We start from the raw sequence: 21406 nt of genomic DNA, 5'->3' as shown, positions 1-21406 counted from the left end.
CATCTAATATCTGTCCATTCTTTCATCCATCTGTCCATCCAGAAAGTATTTATTGAATACCAATTATGTATGCACCAGGCACTTTCTGGGTGCCAGAAATAGATTATCTTCAAGGATCTCCCAGTTTAGTGAGGGGGAAAAAGACATGTAAATAATCAATGTAACACTAACTCAGGTGTCATGATAGAATTCTCTACAGGATACTGTGTGGCCACAGAATAAAGAAGGACAGGTCTAAAGTCTTTAAAAAATGGTAGGCAGTGAACAGGGGATGTAGCTCAGTGGCAGAGAGCTTGCCTGGCAAGCACAAGGCTCTGGGTTCTATCTCTAGTACTAGAAGAAAATGAGAAGGAAAAAAAAAAGTTAAATAGCAAGAGGAAGAAAGGAAGAAAAAAGGTCCAACCTTGGCACAAAACTATGCTTTCTTGCACAGAAGGTGAACAGAGAATATCTCAAAGATAAGTAGAGAAGCAATAGATCATCTCTAAATAGGTGATCAGAACAACTGCAGAGTTCTCATCAATAGCAATGGAACCGGAAAAGAGTCGAGCAAAATGACCAAAGCACTGAGGGAGAGTTGGGGACGATAATGCATTCAGCCTGTGAGGAAGGGGTGGGTTACATGGCTCTGAGGTCTTTGTTTGGTTCAGGAAAGGGACTGGGCTAAGTCATTATTTTACTTTGAATACAGTTAAATATGCATGCTAGGATTTCACAGGCTCACAATAAAGCAACTTCCTCACCCTCAGCACTACTGACCTCATGGGCCAGAGGGCTGTCTGTCGTGGGGAAGGTCCTGTCTCTGGAGGGTGGTCATCAGTATTCCTGACCTCTAATCACTAAATGCCAGTAGCACCTTGCCCCTGAGAGGCAGCAACCAAGACTATATCCAGACCCTGTTAAATGTTCCTTGGAAGGAACTGTCTCTGTTTGAGATCCACTGCAATGAAGAATGTAAACAGAATATAGAACTTTCAAAAAAAAAAAAAAAACAGAATAAAGCGGAGTAAGAAAAATAGAATGAAAAAAATTAGGAATCTGGTTTAGGTTAAGATGAAATAAGCGCATTCCACTCTGTTCCTCAGTGAATGCAGCTGAAAGCCCTGCGCAGAACGCCCGGCCCGGCTGTCTGAGGACTCTGAAAAAGGCACAGTAGCAGGTAAACTGGAAGGAAATCCAGATGCAAACCTGGTTCCACAAGGATCTGTTTCTCCTTCATATCTCCCAGCTCAGAGGCATCTCAGGGCTGGAAGCGCAGGGCTCCTCTGCCCTCTTCTGCCCGCTGCCCTGCACGCACACACACACACACACACACACACACACACACACTTGCACAGCCTGGAGCTGTCCAACGCCGTGGTCCTGGAGCTGTTGTGAGCCACTTCTGGCAGACCTCTCCTCCTGGGAGGCTGGGGATGGGGCCAGGACGGACGTATTTGTCTTTCTGGTGACCAGTGGCCTTCCTCACGCTCCCTAGGGGCTGCACCCTAAGATTTGGCCTGAGTTCAGTGTGGTTTAAAAAGACCCATTATGAACAAGTCACTTCTTTCACTCTGGAAATTACAAAGGCTTAAGGGGCTCTGTGCCAGGAATTGGGACAAACGCCACATAGAGTTTATCATTATGCCACACAATCCCAACAACCTAAAGGAAAAATTAGGAAAAAAAAAGTGGAGTCTCAGGGACCTATGGGACACTAGGAAAAGGTCCAGAGTTTGTGTCACCAGAGTCCCAAAGTGAAAAAAGAAAGAAAAAAAATGAAAAATAATAGCTGAAAAAGTCCCAAATTGGGCAAAATACATAGATTTAAGAAACTCAGTAATGGGGCTGGGGCTGTAGCTCAGGGCAGAGTGCGCGTCAGGCCCACCTGAGGAACTGGGATGGATCCTCAGCATCGCATAAAAATAAGCCAATAAAACAAAGGTATGCTGTCCGTCTACAACTTAAAAAGAAAAGAAAAAGAAACTCAGTAAGCCCCAAAGAAGCTGTGCTGTCATGTGAACAGGGTTTCATCCTGATCAGTCTGCTGAAACACCATGCGGGGTCCTGAGGACAGAGAGAGAGGGACATGGCTCCAAAGCGGACAAGAGCCGTCGGGCTGGATTTCTCATCAGGAACCTCAGGGGCTGCAAGGCTGCCACCGACATCTCGGGGGGCGGGTGGGGAATGAGCTCAGGGCCTTGCTCATGCCAAGGTCCTCGTGCCAAGCCCCCAGCCGGACCAACAACTCCAAGTGCTAAGGGAAAAGAACTCTCAACCCTTAATTCCACATCCAGGAAAACATCTTCAAGAATGAAGGTGTAAAAAAGACATTTTCAGACGGAAGAAAAGTAAGGGATGGCAGGCCACGGTAAGAGGCCTATTTTAAATGAAATTCTCGTGGAAGTTTTATTTTCACACGGGAGGAAAATGAGAGCTCGGGAAAACCTGGGATTGAAGAAAAAGCAACAGAAACTGGAATTATCTGGCCACACAAAATAAATATGATTGACCATTTTCCTTGATCAGTGCTCACTGAACCAAAAAGACAACCATATCTTCTCATGAAGGCTGCTTGGTGCCAAGGCCCAGGCTAGAGCCACAAGGGTAGAGCAAACTGTGTTCAAAATGACCCAAGAAACTAGGGTTTGGGAGATAAGAACCAAGTCAAAAGCCACCATTTCTCTTTGTGGAAGTCCGCGTACCTCTCGTAGCACTCTGGGCTCGCAGGGTCCCTCCTGAATTCAGCCTGGCCATGGAGACTCTGTCGTTGGTCGAAGGTATGATAGAAGACTCCAGGAGAGAACGGAGAAAACGTCATTAGGAAACTGGCAGCAAGGGGAACAATGCGACTTCTTAGCTACTCCTCATCTTTCTCAGCAAGGAACACACAGAAGAGGACCATTCAGGCCCAGTTTGACAATCCAGGTGATCCTGGCAGAGAGAGGAGGCCTAGCGGAGAGCACACGGGGTGGGGACAGGGTGAGTGGACTTCCAGACCCAGCTCTGAGACTGCCGATCTTGGGCCAGTCCTTGAGCCTCTCTGTGGTGGGTGTTTCCATAGGATTCAGCCAGGTCACTCAGACGGAGCACTCGCTGGCTGGCAGAGGGGCTCCCAGGGCACCGCCCCCTGGCCTAGCAGTCTTGCAACCTGCCTCCTTCCCTCAGCTTTTCTTTGAGCCACTGCTCATGAGCCTAGCACCAGGCAATCACTGAAACCTCGTCAATAAACCTCGTCCCTGCCCAGAATGTCTCCCAGTCTAGCAGCAGAGATTAGAGAAGGTCGAAAAATACACTAAGCATAGAAGGTAGCCCATATTCCTTAGGGGAAATAAATTAGGATCGTGTTTGGGACGTGAGTGACAGAGACTCAGAATTATAATGGGTCAAACTAGGTAGAAATTGATCTCCTCCATAAAGTCCTGGCCTCCAGTGGGACTTCTACTGTGCTGACCCTCGGGGACTCTGACTTCTTCCAGCTCACTGCTCCACTTTTCCTAAGATGGGACGTTCGTTCTCAGGGTCCAAGATGGCAGCTAGAGTGCCAGTTACCACTTTCCCACTCCAGGCAGCAGGATGTAAAGAACACAGAGATGAAGGGTTTACACAAGTTAGATTTTAAAGAAAGTTTTCCAGAAACTGCCACATGGTACCTCTGCCTACATCTCACCGAGGTGGTTACATGGCTATACGTGTATGTAGGGAGACCGGGAAGCACCATCTTTATTCTGGCCATGCACATGCCCGGTTAAAAGACAGAGATGCTCCTTGACAGATGAAGAGGACAGCAGATGTCGGGGAGCCATGGCTCCTCTGACACAGCGCTGAGAGGACCGTGGAGTCCGAGCGGGGGACTCTGGGCTGTGTGAGGGTGCTGGAGGGCTTCCAAGAGAGGAGACACTCGCTTTCTGTCCTTGAGGACGTGTAGGAGCTTGGTGGTGACTGACAGATGGCCCACCAAGTGGCGCACAAGCAGTCCACCAAGACTGACCACAAGCGCTTTGCTGTTAAATAAATGTGGCATCTGAGTGGGCAGGAGAAAGTCACGCAGCTGCGTGTCCAGTGCTCGAGGTGTTGAGGTTGTGGCCTGGGTTTGTAAGAAGTACTCCCAGGGCTCAGTGAGACATTGACACTCATCTTTTTTTTTTTTTTTTTTGGTACTGGGGATTGGACCCAAACACTGAGCCACACATCCTCAGCCCTTTTAAATATTTTATTTAGAGACAGGGTCTCACTGAGTTGCTTAGGACCTTGCTAAGTGGCTGAGGCTGGCTTTGAACTCACGACCCTCCTGTCTTGGCCTCCCAGGCTGCTGGGAGTACGCCATGGCACCCGGCTCAACACTCACTCTTAAGAGGCCTGTAATAATCTCCAGCAGAGGAGAGAACAGTGCAAGGAGGTGAGCTGGAGCACAAGTGAGTGGATCCTCCCATTGGGGGAGAAGCAGCAGGATGATGTACAAACACGCAGTGACCTGGGACAAGTCACTCACCTCTCGGGTCTATTTCTTCCTTTCTCGCATAAAGGTAGCAGTTACTAATTACCCTCCTTGTGGGCTGTTGTAAGGACCAGGAGGCTATGGCTTTGGCAGAGGCTAGGCCTGTGCAAAGAAACCCGCAGCAGTGGACTCTCCTAATGACCACACCCTTCCATTAGCAAGTAAAGCACTTTCCCACCCATTCTCTCAGGCTGTGACCAGCTGCCACACGTGTGGGTGAGGCAAGGTGACCATGGTTAGGATCAAGGTAAAGGAAGACTGCCCTGACCCGGCACAGAGAAGACAGGGCTGATTCACCTCACTTGGTCACCTGGCTGAGGGCTCAGGTGATGGGGACAGAGGAGCAGGGGGAGCCTGTTTGGAGCGACCACGAGATACAATCTGGGATGCCTACAGGCGCCAGGGAAAGGAGTGGGCTGCACAGAGCCAGGGCTAGCAGGTATGAGAAGGAGCTGGAGGAATTTAGATCATTATTGTTAATGATCACGCTCTGGAACTTGGGAAAATTCTGGTTAAAATTCTAAAACAAGATGGGCACAGTGGTGCAGGCCTGTGATCCCAGCAATTCAGAAGGCTGAGGCAGGAGGATTGCAAGTTCAAGGTCAGCCTCAGTAACTCAGTGAGACCCTGTCTCAAAATAAAAAATAAAAAGGGCTGGGGATGTGGCTCAATGGTAAAGCACCCCTGGATTCAGTCCCCATCCCGGGTGGGGGTGGAATCAAGAGACATTCTCACAGGACATGACTACACAACAATTTATGGGATGTTATTTATCCCTAGATAGAATCTGTAAGAGGTGATACCAGTTGTGGGGCTCAGTTTGCCGATGAGAACACGGAGGCTCTTCACCCTTCCTCTGCTGCAGACAAGGCGCCAAAGCAGCCGGGAGCTGAGCTGCCTGCTGGGGCCCGTGCAGCAGGACTAACTAAACCTGCATACGTGCATCTCCTGCCTCTTGTCTCACTTCCTGCCCTGCCTCTTCTCTAAGATCCTGCTCACCTTCCAGGATTGTGAAGAGGGAACTTTTGAAATAATTAAGTTTCTTCCATCTTCCTTCAAAGTTGACCTTGAATAAAACCTATTTTCCTACCAATTTGAATAGTTCAGGAGTAGCAAGCACTTCCTGAGGGGTATTAGAACCCCTTAGAACCCCTATACCCCTGATTCCTCCTTACTGAGACCACCCACTTTTCACTGCCTTCTCTAAGATTCACTAAACAATTGAATGACTCAGTCTCCAACAGGTAGGAGCCCTCATTTACAGCTGAGCCTCACGGAAGGAGCCAGATTGGCAGATAATTTCTCACTCCTGGCAAATCCCCAACACTCCAAGGGCAGACCGCAGGTCAGTCCTAGAGAAATTGGAACACACACCTCTGAATTATGAACCCTTAGACTGTCTGTGGACACTGAAAAGCATATTTTGAACACCACCAGCTGCTCCACTGAGCAGACAGGACAGTGAGTGAGAGATTCCTCTGCCTCAGGGCAGTTCCAAGTTCCCCTTCAGAGAGGCTCTGCCTCCCACAGGAGCCACCCCCTCCATCCTGGTTGGCCACTAAAGCTTCAGCTGTTTTCAAGGTTCCAGAGTGTTCTATCTTTTGTGTTTCTGGGGGCAGAAAATTGAATCTCTTCACTGAGCTGCTGAAATAACCGTCAGAAGGCTTTACATATCTCAGTACAAAGCAATGCATTTGTTTCTGGCAGTTGTGACAGGCAGCACCCAAACACTGAAGAATATTTTGATCTTGGTCTCTGAGTGACAAGTGTCCCTCCACAGCACCTGTTCCGTCTGTACTTTTGGGAGCTGACATTTGTAGAGCCCCATCACATGCTAAGCGCAGCCAAGAGCTTCGCAGGTGAGTATATGACCTCATTCATGAAGGCCATAAAGCTTTGCTTGGTGCCCTCTGTGCTGGGCCTGTCCTCAGAGACCACAAGGCGAGGAGACGGAGGACACGGAGAGCCTGCGTATCTATGTTTTAAGGTGTGGGCGTCCTAAACAATACCTGAACCCTTGGACGTGTGGAAGAGGACAAGCACGGGACAGAGGAAGGGAGTGGGCTGAGGGGCGGTGAGGGGCAGGGCGTCGGGGCAGCCTGGGCAGTGGAGCTGGAGTCTGAAGCACAGGAGGAACCAGACATCCCTCAGAAGCCAGAGGAAAGCACCTTCCAGAAAAGATGACAAGGAGCACGAAGGCCCACTGGGCATATGTCTGGGTGTCCAAGGGGCACAGGGACATCCAGTCGGCTGATGGTCAGGTATCAAGGGAGGGAAGGCCATGGTGGCCGGTTCTGCAGGGCATTTCACGCCGTGGAACGAGACCAGACCTTCTTTCAAGGGTAACGAGAAGCTGTTGGAGGTTTTAAGCACGGAATGGCCCCGCCTAATGTCTGTCTGCAAAAGTCCTTCTGGTTCCTGTGTGGACACTAGGCTGGGGCTACAGATAAAAGGAGCCCAGGTGGCGGCTCCTAGAGCCAGCAGGGAGATGTGAGGCACCCTGGTGAGGCCGAGGGCAGCTGAGAGCCCACAGAGAGTTCTGAGAGAGGCCAGGGAGGGGAAGGTCTGGGGGGAACTAGCATATGGATAGCGTTTGAAGCCACCAAACCTTCTGAGGTCACTAAGGGAGAACAAATCAATACAGCAGGGAAGGGGACCCAGGACAGATTGGATCAGCAGGATAGGGAGCCACCAGAGATGACTGAGAATGGGCAGCGAGCGACAAAGGAAGGTCTGGCAACTGTGTGACAACACAGAATCAAGAAATCAAGAAACTTTTTTTTACATTTCTGGGGATCAAACCCAGGCCTTATGCACGTTCAGGACTGCTGAGCCACGTGACCAGGAGAACAAGGGACAGCACTGGTCCAACCACTGTGGAAAACAATAGGTGGGGGAGGGGGTCTTTAAAAAAGTAAAAACAAGGCTGGGGATGTAGCTCAGAGAGAAAGAGTGATCTGGGTTCAAGCTCCGGTACCACAAAAAGAAAAGACAAGAAACTAAAACTGGATCTACCATATGATCCAGCCACCCCACTTCTGGGTACATAACCTACGGAAGCAAAATCTGGACATCAAAGAGGTGCCCACCCTCCCGGGTTTCTTGAAACACTATCCCCAATAGCTGAGACATGGAATCAACCTAGGTGGCCATCTAGGGACAAGTGGGTAAGAAAACAGGATGTGTACAACACGGCAGTACCATTCAGCCAGGAAGAGGAATGGAATCCTGTCATTTGCAGCAAAATGGATGGAACTGGATACACAAGGGAAAGAAGCCAGAAAAAGAAAGAAAAGCAGGTTCTCCCTTACATGTGGGAGCTAAAAAAAAAAAAAAAAAGTAAAGAAAGAAAGAAAAGAAAAGAAAAGAAAAGAAAGGTCCATCTGAATGCAGGAAAGTGATTCCTAGAGGCCAGGCAAGGCCAGGCAGTGGGACAGAGGTTGGATAACTGGTAGCAGGAGAGTTAGAAGGAAGGCATCGTGCAGCACAGTGGGGTCGTTCACAAGAGCCCATTTCCTGAAGATCTGGAAGAGAGGGACTCGAAGGCTCCACACTAGAGAAATAATAAGGAAACAGAAATGCTGATCGCACGGATGTGAGAACCCTGTATGCAGGTGTTAATACATCACTGTACTTCACTGATATGTACGACAATTATGTGTTAATTTAAAAATGTAATTAAAAAAAAAAAGACAGTGGGCATGCCCTGTCCTGTGAAACCCTCTGTAGGACTGGCCCTCCAGGTGGCAAGAGTGGCCCAATGGCCAGCGTGGTTAGGGCCCCAATTGGAGGCACACTTGCAAGGTGGGGAAAGGAGATGTGGGGACAGATAAGTCTTTTAAGAAGTCCTGGGGTGGGGTCAGGCACAGGGGCACATGTAATCCCAGCGACTTGGGAGGCTAAGGCAGGAGGATTGCAAGTTTGAGGCCAAACTAGGCAACTTAGTGAGACCCTGTCTCAAAATAAAATAGAAATGGCTGGGGATGAGGTACAGTGATAGATTGCCTCTGGTTTCAAAAACAAAAGAAAAAGAGAAAGGAGGAGGAGAATAAGAAGATGAAAGAAAGACCTGGAATTAGCAAATTTTTTTCTTCTAAGAAAAAAAAAGACAGATAATAATATTTATCTCTGCCAGTCGCAGGTTCTCAATAATCACTATATTCAACTCTGCTATTTCAGCACAGAGATAGTAAATAAGTGGGCTTGGCAGTGTACAATAATTCTGTTTACAAAAGCAGGGAAAGGCTTCATTCATCTCATCAGACTAAGCCTTGGACATTTGTTTTTTCCAGCTTTCCAGAAAAAAAAAAAAGCTATGATTTGTGGCATTTGATTAATCGCATGCTACCCATGTGACTTTTCTAGGAAAAACGCTAACAAGGGCAGGTGAGATGGTAACTCACCCGGGACACCAGCATGATCCAGGCCGCGTTTGGGCAGAGAGTGGAGTACCCACAGGAACTGGAAGAGGCCTGTGGCAGAAGCCCCTAGAGCCCATGGGTACAGATGGGTTGGACCAGCCCAGACAAGACCTTGCAGGAAAGTCCCCACCAACAGCGAGAGGACGCTTCCTCGGTGTGACAGGTGTTTTGTTTGGGCTGTAAGGAGGCGTTCAGGGTGGGGGGACAGGGCAGCTGCCACAGGAGATACAGTGAGCAGGGGGGCAGGACTGAAAAGGCGAGAATACAGCACCTATAGGAGGGACACTGAGGAAGGGCAGAGGAAGAGCAGGGGTCAAGGTGATGGCCAGGCTCTAGGTCTGCCCTGGGGACTGCTGGGGAAGAAGAGGCAGGAAGCCCCTGGCATGGCAGCCGGGGCAGAAAGCTGGGCTGCTGCTCCCCCACTGCTGACTGCCTTCCCTTCTTTCTTCTTCTTTTTTTATTTATCTAACTTTATTTTTTGTGCTCCTGGGGATTGAACCCAGGGACACTCTACCAATGAGCTACACCCCAGTCCTTTTTTTTTGAGACGGGGTCTTGCTAAGTTGCCCAGGCTGGCCTCAAACCTGCGATCCTCCTGCCTCAGCCTCCTGAGCAGCTGGATCGCAGGCGTGCGTCACTGTGCTTGGCCTGCTGCTGTGCTTCTGGGGTAGCCCCTCAGTGCTCCACTCATCCACGGGCCATTGCGGCCTACAGGACCCCTCACTGAAAAGATGAGGTAGAACCAGGGCAGGGACACAGAGATGTGCTGTTGACAAGAGGCCACTGATGCGCTAGAGGATCCAAGGTGTCTGCAGCTTGGAGCTTCCAGGGGTCGCGGTCTAGGCCTCCCCCTTTACCTGAGGGCGGTGGGATCTCCTGCCCTGGAACGTCTTCTTAGGAGTGAAGAAAGAGAAATATCTTCCTAAGGAAGGAAAGAAGCTGTTCTTTAGTCCCTTCTGGCCATGGGATGCCAAGATTGAAGTCAGGAGTTTGGAGACAGTCCCTTCCTGCCACCAGGGACTCCACAAGCCACCCCCACCAAACCCTCCCCTGAGCACAGTCTCAGGTAATCTGGAGCCTCTCTGTGCCTTCCACCTGCTGAGTGACCTCAGCAAGTCACCTCACCTCTCAGATCCTGAGCTTGAATACTGTCTATCATGAAGGGCTGTCCAGCTAATTAAAGGCAATATCATCCGGGGATTGGAGATTGCGGTGTGCAGGCAAGCATGCAACTCTCATGGGGAAAAAAAAAAAGGACTGGTTCCCAAAGAAAAACAACCTGGAACCCTATAAAATCACAATGAGTAAGTGTGGGGTGAAATGAATGAATTTCCTTATAAAAGAAAATCTAGGGCTGTAGCTCAGCAGAAGAGTGCGTGCTTAGGCCCTGGGGTTCCACCCCCAATACCACAAAAAATGACAAACAACTATTAAGCCCATAACCTGTTAAACTTAATATTCATTAAAATGTCATTAAATTTGAATATAGGCAACACTGGAATTTTTTTAAATGAAGACAATTAAAATTAGGGTTTTTTTTTTTTTTTTTCCACATTGAAAAATATCCCTGGGGCTGGGGTGGTGGCTCAGCGGTAGAGCACTTGCCTAGCACAGTCAAGGCCCTGGGTTCGATCCTCAGCACTACATAGGAATAAATAAATAAAGATATTGAGTCCAACTACAACTAATGTGTTTAAAAAAAAAAAAGAAAAATATCTGTGAATGAGTATGCAGAAAAGTCAGGTGATGGCCAGGCTGTAGGTCTGCCCTGGGGACTGCTGGGAAAGAAGAGGCAGGAAGCCCCCTGGGAAGCCTGTCTGCTAAGTGGGTAAGTAATTGTGAAGGCTCAGAAAGTTGACGGATGAGTGTGTCTAGCTTGAATAAGCGGTGGCCGTGCCAGCTTCTCCAGACAACAGCTGTGCCCTGCTCCGTGCTGAGGGTTGCAGTTTTCTCTTCCCTGTGCCCAGGTTGGGCTACCCCAGCTGCACTGGGGACTTGGACAATGCAGCAAATCTGACTCACTCTGTATCCTGAGACGTTGCTGCTGGTCCTCCTACCACACGAGTCCTCCCCTTCCCCTGCCTGAGACCCTCAGATCTCAGTCAGGAGCATTTGTTGACCATGGGGGGCTGTCTGGGCGTGCCTCTGGGTGCTGCCTCTGCATCCTGTGCCCCTCATTACAGTGCCCAAGCCACTGTGCCATGATTACATTATGGATGGTGACAGGGCCCTGGCTTGCCTCCACCACTGTGCCCCTTGGTGGTTAGCACAGGGCCTGTGATGTGACTGTTGAGTGAAATAAAAACAAGTGACCTGGGGCAAGGTGCTCCTTGAATTCCAGTTTCCTGACTGTGGTGTGAGGTGGATAGTGTGGCAGCAGTTGTCAAGAGGATGAAATAAAACAGAGAGCACGCCCGGCACAGTGCCGGCCTACCGTGGACACCCGTTCACAGGAATCTGCTATTTGAAAATCAAACCCTTTCCTCCCAGCCCACAAATGTGCTGCATGAACTCTAACCGCAGCTCATAGGCACTGACATTTCAGTTGGTTTGAGAGTCCCTAAGAGAGAATCTGGCCTGGGGACATCAATGTTCTGACTCCCTCTGTCTCCATAAATGGTACTGGGTGTGGCAGAGGGACCCATAACTGGTATCTTACCCTTTGCCAGTCGTTTTCTCTGTAAAATTAATTCTTCTCTCCGGAATCTCTCTGGATCCAGTTCCGAGTAGTCCCAGCTCTTATAGCCCTGGGGGCGTGGATATGTCCCTAAGGGAGTGGAGAGCCAGAAAGGGCACTAGCCAAAGAGAAGGGAGGCAGACCACCCAGGACAGAGGAAGACAGAGTCTCTGAGACCCTGCCAGTTCTGGGGCGGTGGGGCTTCCAGTACCACTCAACCCCAGGCTGGCCTGTGGCCTTGGAGGTGTCACTTCCTCTCTAGAGGACTTTGGATCTTCGTCTGGAAAATGGTCCCTGATGCCACCTGCCTCCCCCGTCTTCCCTGCCAAATGAATGGCTGGGTTGAGGTCAGATGACAGGTGTGTGACTCTCCCGTGCTGTGTAAATGTGAAGGCACTACAGTTCTCATTTCCCCCACCGCCCCTGATTTGCTGGACCATGAGCTCTCTGGTGGCCTGGGCTGGATCTTAGTCATCTTTGGCCTCCAGGGTTTCCTGCTGGGCCTGGTGCATAATGGGTAGTAGCGAGCAAATGTTAAGCAGGAGCTGGGGATATAGCTCAGAGGTAGGGCTTGCCTAGCATGTGCAAGACCCTGGGTTCTGTCCCCAGCACTACAAGGAAAAGAAATAAGAAAGAAAAAAAAAAACGGTTGTTAAATGTGTTTTGACACTTTCAGTTAAGTGTCAGAAATGGGTTCTCAGGAACGGTGACGCTTCTAAGGATCCTTAAGAAACTTGGGCCCCTGAGCAAAGCCGTGGTTCCTTGGACAAAGCCAATGGAATCCTTGATTACTGAGGATGAGTTGGAAGAAGATAAAGCCTTGGGCAAAAGACTGGGAAAAAGGAAGAGCGAGGCGAGGGTCAGAGAACGGGAGGCAGAATGCCACAGTGGTCAGAGGCCTAGCTTGGGAGGGACCAGCCCTGGAACTAATCCCTGCCCCTCCTTTGCTGTTGGACTTCATTGATCTTCCATGTTAAGAGGATTAAATGGGTTTCAGAAAACCATGATGGTGGAATGTGATGGACATCATTATCCAAAGTACATGAATGAAGACACGAATTGGTGTATACTTTGTACACAACCAGAGATATGAAAAATTGTGCTCTATATGTGTAATAAGAATTGTAATGCATTCTGCTGTCATATATAAATTTAAAAATTAATTAAAAAAAAGAAAAGCATTAGTGGGGGCTGAGGTTGTGGCTCAGAGTAGAGTGCTCGCCTAGCACGTGTGAGGTCCTGAGAGAGAGAGAGAGAAAGAAAGAAAGAAAGAAAGAAAGAAAGAAAGAAAGAAAGAAAGAAAGAAAGAAAGAAAGGAAGGAAGGAAGGAAGGAAGAGAAAGGAAGGAAGGAAGGAAGGAAGGAAGGAAGGAAGGAAGGAAGGAAGGAAGGAAGGAAGGAGAAAGAAAGAAAGAAAGAAAGAAAGAAAGAAAGAAAGAAAGAAAGAAAGAAAGAAAGGAAGGAAGGAAGGAAGGGAGGAAGGGAAAGGAAGGAAGGAAGGAAGGAAGGAAGGAGAAAGAAAGAAAGAAAGAAAGAAAGAAAGAAAGAAAGAAAGAAAGAAAGAAAGAAAGAAAGAAAGAAAGAAGAGGGGGAGGGAGGTAAGGAAGAGAGAGAGAAAGAAAGAGAGAAAAGAAAAGAAAAACATTAGCATAGCAGGTCTGAGACTGCTGGTCTTAGAGAGGCCTTAGAAAAGCCTGCTAGACTGGCTCTTGGCTGGTGGCTGGGAAGTTGACGGGTAAACAGTTCCTTACATTGATACAAAACTTTCTCTGATACCAAGAGGGCTCACTGTGCCCAGATGGCATGGTGTGGCTTATGCTACACACCTTCTTTTCTAGAACTGTGAGAAGTACTGATGAAACTTTGTCCACTGCATCTTTAATGGGCAGCGACATCACATACAAGTTGCTACATTTTCATGGCAGGAGGAAGAGTGGCTGCGTGGGACTCTTTGTGGGAGGGGGACAGCACAAAGGAGCCTGTCTTTCACCCTGGGATCCAGCCGAGTATCCTTACTGCATCCTTATTCATAAAGCTCAGCCAGGACTTCAGCTGTGTGCTGAGACCCGTGAGTTCTTCTCATGTGTGTGGGGGGACTTTGGGAACCCCAGCACAAGAGGACAGGTTAAAAGTGCTTACTTGGCACAGAATCTGGCACAAGGGAACCTTGCAATAAATAGAAGTTTTCAATGACCTTAGGCAATGTCTAGGCTGAGCTGGGGCAGTGGGGAAGGGCACTGAAGGGTGGCTGTGGGTGCTGGATGGAGAGGCCATGGTGGGCCCCTTGGTCACATGGAGGGTAGAAAGCTGGGATTATCTAACCAGCTACTGCTTTTGAGTCCTTCAACCCATGGCACATGGCTAACTATCAGGGTTGAGCTGAAACTTGGGTATGTGTTAAGAGAGGCTCCCAAGCTCCCTGTAGATGTAGCTGGGCCCAAACCTGGATTAGAAGGGGTGTCTTGGGACTGCCTTGAGGCAGCAGGAAAACTCATGCTCCTTGGGGCTCTCACCAGACACTGTACTCTCGTTGGTATTTAGGAAAGAAAAGGAAGATGGCCCTGATGAAGGCACGTGATGGCCAATGAGAATCACCTAGGCTCTGGTGGACAGCATCCTTCCGGAACTGCAGCCCCCGGGAGCAGCAGCCAGCTCTCACCTGTCATCCACAGGTTGATGGTGTCGCAGATGTCCGACTTGAATTCGTGGGTGTTGAACCAGGACTGTGGGAAGCAGCAGCAGAAGCTGGTGTACAGGGCTTTGCTCAAAAGTGACGGCAACCTCTAGGAGGACAAGCAGAGCTCAGGCAACCTTCTGGACATGTCAGAGCCCTGAATTCAGAAAGGACTAAAATTCTTTTCCATCGAGAAGCTGCCTTCCTGCTCTTTTTTTCTTTTTTCTCTTTTCTCCCACCCCCGCCTCCGCCCCAGTACTAGGGATTGGACCCATAGTGCTTTACCACTGAGCTATATCCCCTGTCCTTTTTATGTTTCATTTTGAGACAGAGTCTTGCTAAATTACTGAGGATCTGGCTTTGAATTTGCAATCCTCCTGCCCCAACCTGGAATCACAGGATTATAGGCGAGTACCACTGGGCCACAGTCCTATTTTTTTTCCTTCCTTTTTTGGCACGGGAGATTGAACCCAAGGGGGCACTAAACCAGTGAGCCACATTCCCCGTCCTTTTTTATATTTTATTTAGAGACAAGGCCTGGCTGAGTTGCTTAGGGCCTCACTAAATTGCTGAGGCTGGCTTTGAACTCTTTCCTACCACCTCAGCCTCCTACTGGGATTACAGGCATGTGCCACCAAGATGTGCTGGGGACAGCCCTGACTTTTGTTGTTGTTGTTGTTGTTTGTTTGTTTCTTGTTTTTGCAGCCCTGGGGATTAAATCCAGGGCCTTGCACATGCTAGGCAAGTGCTTGACCACTGAGCTACATCCCTAGCCCCACTTCCTGTTCTTAAGGGAAGTAATGTCTGTCTTCCGCTGCCTCCACATCTCCTTATCCTATAAGAGGGTTGCTCCTCACCCATCAAGTTATGTTTGGCCAACAGCCTCCTCCCTCCCTGGAGCCCCTTTATGTGAGCCGTTAGCCCCTTCTGCAGCTTGGCCAAAGTGCAGCCAACAAGATGGCAAGAGATGCATCCCCCTGTTACCATTGGCCAAGGCGGTAATGGGCCTTTATATCGTGTAACATGTGTGCCATCAGGATTTTTGCACAGTGTGTCATTTGCCTCTTAATTTCATCTGTATTAATTTTTAAAAATTATATAGTTAAACTGTTGGTCTTTTCCCTTGTTTCCTCCAAGTCATATTTAGAAAGCCCTCCCTCACCCCAGTCATGTACAGTATACAGTCATGTTTTCTCCTAGCAATCCCTTCAGTACTTATGTTCACACACATCTAAAAAGTACATATGTATGTTCACACTTTTAATTTTAACATTCCAGGCTTACTTAAATCTCACAGAAATATATAAAATAGAAAAGGAAAGACTCTCATAACTGCAGTCCTCAGAGATAAATATTGTTAAGAGTTTGGTAAATATTTTTTCAAAGTTTCTTCTCTTCTTTGGCACGTACACATACAGTCAAGTGCCACCCAGCAATGGGGCTGTGTTATAAGAAGTGTATTGTTGGTTCACTTTGTCACTGAATGAACACCACAGAGTGCACTTACATAAACTAAGACTGCTGTGATGTCCCTGGGAAATATAATCTCATGTCACAGCCATAACATGCAACCCACTGTTGACCAAACTGTCACTTGTGGTGCATGACTGTGTATATATTTGAACATAGAGTTGTATGAATTGCTTTTTCACTTAAAATATATGATTATAGCTCTCCTTGTGGGTATGTAGAATTCTATTATATTTTCATAGCTGCTACATTATAAGTGGGTTTCAGAGATACCATGTGGGGAGCCACTCTGAGTGACCCACACCTTCCATCCTGAAGCAAGATTGACCAGTCATTGCATTTCGTGGTGACTTGGGCGTTGTCCCAGCCCAGGAAGTAGAAGGAGTGTCTTCAGGAGCTACATTCACCTGTTCCTTTGTAATGCTACTCCTTTGCCCTGTTTGGGATAGAATGTTCCATGGAAATGCCCTTTGTATGTCCCCTTCTCTTGCTCTGCCTTTGGGTGTGGCCTTCCTAGATGTCAGTCACCTGCTGTCAGCAGACATCACAAAGCGAGACTCAACCCTTGCCTCCTTTGAATGGCTTCTCCTCAATGGAAGGGTTCAGCATCTGCCCCTCCCACTCTCTCTCTCCACCACCCTATCCCCCCACCCCCGCCTTAAGGACAGAGGACCCAAAGAAAAAGGTATCTCTGTCTCTGTGTGATTATTTTGTGCAGCCCAGTTCACCTGGAGTGACCCTGAGTATTTTAGTTGTGAAGAAGGCGACGATACCACAACTTTCTACTTCCTGCTTTATGTAAAGGATGCTTAGGGCATCCTTCGACACTAGAGGTGAACAAACCCAACATCATGTTTTCCTAGGCAGTGGATGATACTCACTTTCAAGAGTGCCTCCACGAAATGTGATCTGGGTTGATGAAACAAGAGGAAGGCATAGTGCCGGGCTATCCTGTCGAGAAGCCTGTTCTGGACCTCCTTGTTTGGCTGCCGGGAACAGAAATGGGGAAGGAATTATTGAGTCCCTTGTTGAGACAGCCAAGCATGACTCTCAGTTTCAGGGATCCTCTTCTCTAGCTAATGAACCCCACATGCTTTATGAAATAACCGACTCATCTTTGGCATCAGAGTCACAAAGCGTGTGCCCAGAGGCAGTGTGCTGTTGAAGGAGGCACACCAACTCTGGGTCATGGGTCCTGAGTTCTATTCTCAGCACTGCCCTGGGCCAGTCACCTAACGTGGACTAGTTCCTAAAGCTTGGGGGAGCCAGAGGACATGGGGTGATGGATGATGTGCGGGGTCCACAGGTGAGACCTGAGTAGGGAGGAGACAGAGTGACAACAGAGCCTGCAGGGGTGATCCACGGGATCCACGGAGCTGGTAGCTCAGGTTAAAGAGGTTGGAACTTGTTCTAAAGAAAAGTAAGCAAACCAAAGAAACAATCAGTTCCTCATTTACCTGGTACCTTTCATGAAACATCCACCAAAAGCTATCCAGCCACAAGGTTCTGGGAGAAGGAGAAGAGAGAAACTTCTCTAATTCACTCTCTGAACAGAAAGACTTGGGGAAGAAAAACACAAAATCTATATTATTTCTATTTTTTAAATTCACCTTGAACCACAACCAGATTCATAACTGACTTCACTCAAAGCCTGCCTTTCCGCCCGTGCCGTGGTGGTTTGCTACTGTTACAAAGAGCACCATCTCCTGCCAGTCATCCTTGGAGTCCATATTTTTGGAGTCATCAAAAAAGCTGCTCAGGGCTGGGGTCGTGGCTCAGTGGTAGAGCACTTGCCTAGCAAGTTCAATTCTCAGCACCACATATAAATAAATGAATAAAATAAAGGTTCATTAGCATCTAAAGAATATTATAAAAAAAAAGAAAGAAAAAAAGCCACCTAATCTTGTAGCATGTGCCCACAATTTTCCTGGCCTTAAGCCAGGTGTTTTATGTATTCCCATTTAACCCTCAATAATCTTATGATACACATCCACCATCACGGACTAGGAAATGAGAGGCTAGAAAAGTCAGGAGACTGAGGACTGACGAGCTGAGAGTAACATGGCCAGCAAGTGGCCGAGCCAGGACTGGAACACTAACTCTAGTCGGGATTCCATGCCAGCTGCTCCAGCTCTCACCCCTAGGGCCAACTGACAACAACCTTCAGCAACCCACATAGATATCATACAAACGAAAAAGACTGGACCAGAAAATTCCTCTATACTCCTTTCTGTTTTCAGAACTATTGTTTATATAGCTCTCAGGCTTCCAAAACATTTTTTCTTTTTTTTAAAAAAAATATTTGTTTTTTAGTTGTAATTGGATACCTTTATTTTATTTATTTATCTTTATGTGGTACTGAGGATGGAACCCAGGGCCTCCCATATGCTAGGCAAGTGCTCTACCACTGAGCCACAACCCCACTCCCCCGCCACCGAAACATTTTTTTATATAAATCATCTTTTGGTCCTGAATATCAACAATTCACACTAAGTTGCGAGCCAATGTTGTCTGTGTATTCCTGGTGCTTCACCGAGTTAGGCTTTTGTGTCTGTGTTAGCAGCTTTCACCACTTGGATCATCAGATTCTTCTGAGTTAATAATAAACATACAGGAACTGGGGATGTGGCTCAGTGGTAGAGTGCCTGCTTGGCATGCATGAGGTCCTGGGTTTTATCCCCAGCACTGTGAAAGGAAGGGAGGGAGGGAGGGAGGGAAGAAAGAAAGAAAGGAAGGAAGGAAGGAAGGAAGGAAGGAAGGAAGGAAGGAAGGAAGGAAGGAAGGGAGGGAGGGCATGGAATTCTGAAATTTAAAAAAATTATCTATGAGCTCAGGGCAGCAGAAAATTTAGCTTTCATTGTTATGTAACCAGTCTGAAACCTGCCCTTGATCTGAAGCTGCCACTGTCAGAATATAACACGCAACATTTATTGGATGCTTCCTTGGTGTCTGCCACCGGGCTGTGTACCTTCATTTCTCCTCTCACTTGGATGGGACTGATTCAGACATGGCCACAGCCAAGCAGTAGGAAGAGGCCAGGAGGAAGAGCGGGGAGGAGAGTGGGGAGGAGGAGAGGAGGAAAAGAGAGAGAGAGAGGGGGGAGGGTGGGTGGAGAAGTAAAGGTAGAAGAGAAGTAAAGGTAGACAAGATGCTGGGTCCCAGGAAAGGCAGGGCAACTAGTTAAGAACTGAGGGGACAATGACCAGAGCTGCTCTGGGGACACAGGAGTTAAGCAATTGTGATAGAGGAAGAGGCCCAGCTGTATAGCTGCTGGGGCTACTTCCTGGTGTCCTCCTCTGCTGGCCTCTTTCCAGTTCTCTCCCATCAGCATGAGCACGTGGGTCCCCTGGGCTTGGCATCCTCCCCTCCTGAGGTACCAGCAGGCTCTAGAGCAAGTTCTCAGGGTACCGTACTCACCAGGAGGGGCAGGAAGAAAATATTACAGCTAATGTGTGATTAAGGAAAAAAGTTCACCTCACCGATATGCAATGGAGTAGCTGTCAGAGGAACATGTACAGAATTGTAAAAAAGACATGTACCTATGAAGGCGTGTACTCCAGATATTTTGGCAATCGGAGGATCATCAAGACCCCCTGGAGACCAGGCATCTAGGTTTTGGAGTGAACTTGGGTTGTGGTTACTCACTCAGCTTAGTCCCCTGGAGCATGTGGCCCTGAGCAGAATCCTCAGTCCCTCCTAGGCTGTGAAAGGGGGACAACTGTGCCTGCCCACCCCCTGCCACCCCTCCCATAGGCCGGAGTTGGCCCTTGGCTGGGTGGGCTGCCAGCTCTCTTTCCTTACCTTGCCACTCAAGGTGTTTTTCTCTGCCCGAATCACGTTGCCCACCATGTCGCAGAAGTCCACTCCATTGGGAAGCTTGTTGGGCCCAGAGTCGTTAAATTTGGGAGGCTGGTATAGCTCGGCCAGAAGATTCTTTTCTGCTGTTTTCTGAAGCAAAAGAACAGAATGTGAAAATGGGGACCACTGTTTTGACAGTTTAAAATAATAGAATACCTTCCTCTTTTTATTATGAAGACAGTATAGACACAGAAAATGAGAGGGTGTTCAAGAGCCAGTACCCTTTACCAAACCCCTTACCTATTCATATGATTTCTATTCTCCTTTAAGGCTTTGAGCAAATGTATCCAAATATATATATGTACCTTTAATCATCACACACACACTTTTACATCCTGCTTTATCTACTTGAGTTTTTTTTTAATCTAGTTGCATTGTCCCTGAAATTATTAGTTAAAATGCTATAATTTAGGGCTGGGGCTGTAGCTCCTTGGTGGAGTGCTCGCTTCACATGTGGAAGGCACTGGATTCAATCCTCAGCACCACCTAAAACTAAAATAAAGGTATTGTGTTCATCTACAACTAAAAAAAATTTTTTTAAATGCTATAATTTAACCAGGCACAGTGGTTCATGCCTGTGATCCCATCAATTCAGGAGATTGAATCAGGAGTGTCACAAGTTCAAGGCTAGCCTCAGTAATGTAGTGAGACCCTGTCTCAAAAAAAATTAAAAGAGATGGGGATGTGGCTCATCAGTAAAGCAGTAAAGTAAACCAGTAAAGGTTCAATTCACATACACAAAATGACAACAACAACAAATAAAACACTACAATTTAATTTACTCACCAACTACTTCCAATAAACACTGCTGTCATTAATATCTTGGAGCATGTGGTTCTACTCCCCCTTGGGTCACTTTTTTGCATAAATTCCTTAAAATGGTAATATTAAATCAAAGGCTGTGATCATCTTTATAGTATTTAATATATACCATTCAATTGATTTTTTTAAATATTTTTTTTAGTTGTTGATGGACCTTTATTGTATTTATTTATATGTGGTGCTTAGAATTGAACCCAGTGTCTCACACATGCTAGGCAGGTGCTGTACTACCACTACCATTTTTTAATGAAATGAAAACGTGATGATTATAAAAATATAAAAACGTAGAAAAGTAGAAAGAGGGAGTTGATTCTCCTCACCCAAAGGCACCCACTGGAAACTTTCTGTAAGACTGAACTACATATTTTTCCCCCTTTTTGGTACTGGGGATTGAACCCAGGGACACTTTTCCACTGAGCCACATCCCCAGACCTTTTTTTGATTTTTTATTTTGAGACAGGGTCTCAGTCTCACTAAGTTGGTTAGGGCCTCACTAATTTTCTGTAGCTGGCCTCAAACTTGTGATCCTTCTGCCTACCCTCAGCCTGCCGAGCTGCTGGGATCACAGGCCTGTGCCACTGTGCCCAGTAATGGAACGACTTTCTAACTGAGCTGTGGTGCTGGCAGTGGGAGAGCAGCTTGGTGATCTGCTGCATCAACCCTGAGTCAGATGACAGCTCTGCCATTTACTAGCTGGGCCACCTTGGGCAGGACACTTATACCTGCTCAGCCACCACCAATGGTGAGTAACACAATTTCAATGCAGCCTCGACCATGAGTCTTCTTGCTGTTTTGGAATTTTCTGGTCTAAAATATATAAAAATAGTGGGCTGAGGCTGTGGCTCAGTGGTAGAGCACTTGCCTAGCATGTGTGAGGCACAGGGTTCAATTCTAAGCACCACCTATAAATTAAAATAATAATAATAATAATAATAATAATAATGGACCATTGACAACTAAAAAAAATAGCATAGTGTTTCACACTGTCCATCATTTAAAGCTTATTTT

The 21406-nt window shown here is 47.6% G+C and overlaps 1 protein-coding gene across 1 annotated transcript in view; it reads right to left on the bottom strand.

Moving 5' to 3' along the window:
- The window catches only part of Fam227a (family with sequence similarity 227 member A), a 43241-nt gene that overhangs the window by 11518 nt on the left and 10317 nt on the right, over nucleotides 1-21406 (bottom strand). Inside the window, exons 5-10 of the mRNA XM_077798522.1 lie at nucleotides 19520-19666; nucleotides 17176-17277; nucleotides 16600-16704; nucleotides 14234-14357; nucleotides 11547-11665; nucleotides 2685-2772 (exon numbers count right to left, since the gene is read on the bottom strand). Coding sequence (XP_077654648.1) covers nucleotides 2685-2772; nucleotides 11547-11665; nucleotides 14234-14357; nucleotides 16600-16704; nucleotides 17176-17277; nucleotides 19520-19666 — 685 coding nt within the window. The remainder of the gene's footprint in view (nucleotides 1-2684; nucleotides 2773-11546; nucleotides 11666-14233; nucleotides 14358-16599; nucleotides 16705-17175; nucleotides 17278-19519; nucleotides 19667-21406) is intronic.

This window comes from Urocitellus parryii, chromosome 5, assembly GCF_045843805.1.
Source record: "Urocitellus parryii isolate mUroPar1 chromosome 5, mUroPar1.hap1, whole genome shotgun sequence".
In the NCBI taxonomy this organism is placed as follows: Eukaryota; Metazoa; Chordata; class Mammalia; order Rodentia; family Sciuridae; genus Urocitellus; species Urocitellus parryii.
This window is presented reverse-complemented; position numbering and strand designations above follow the sequence as displayed.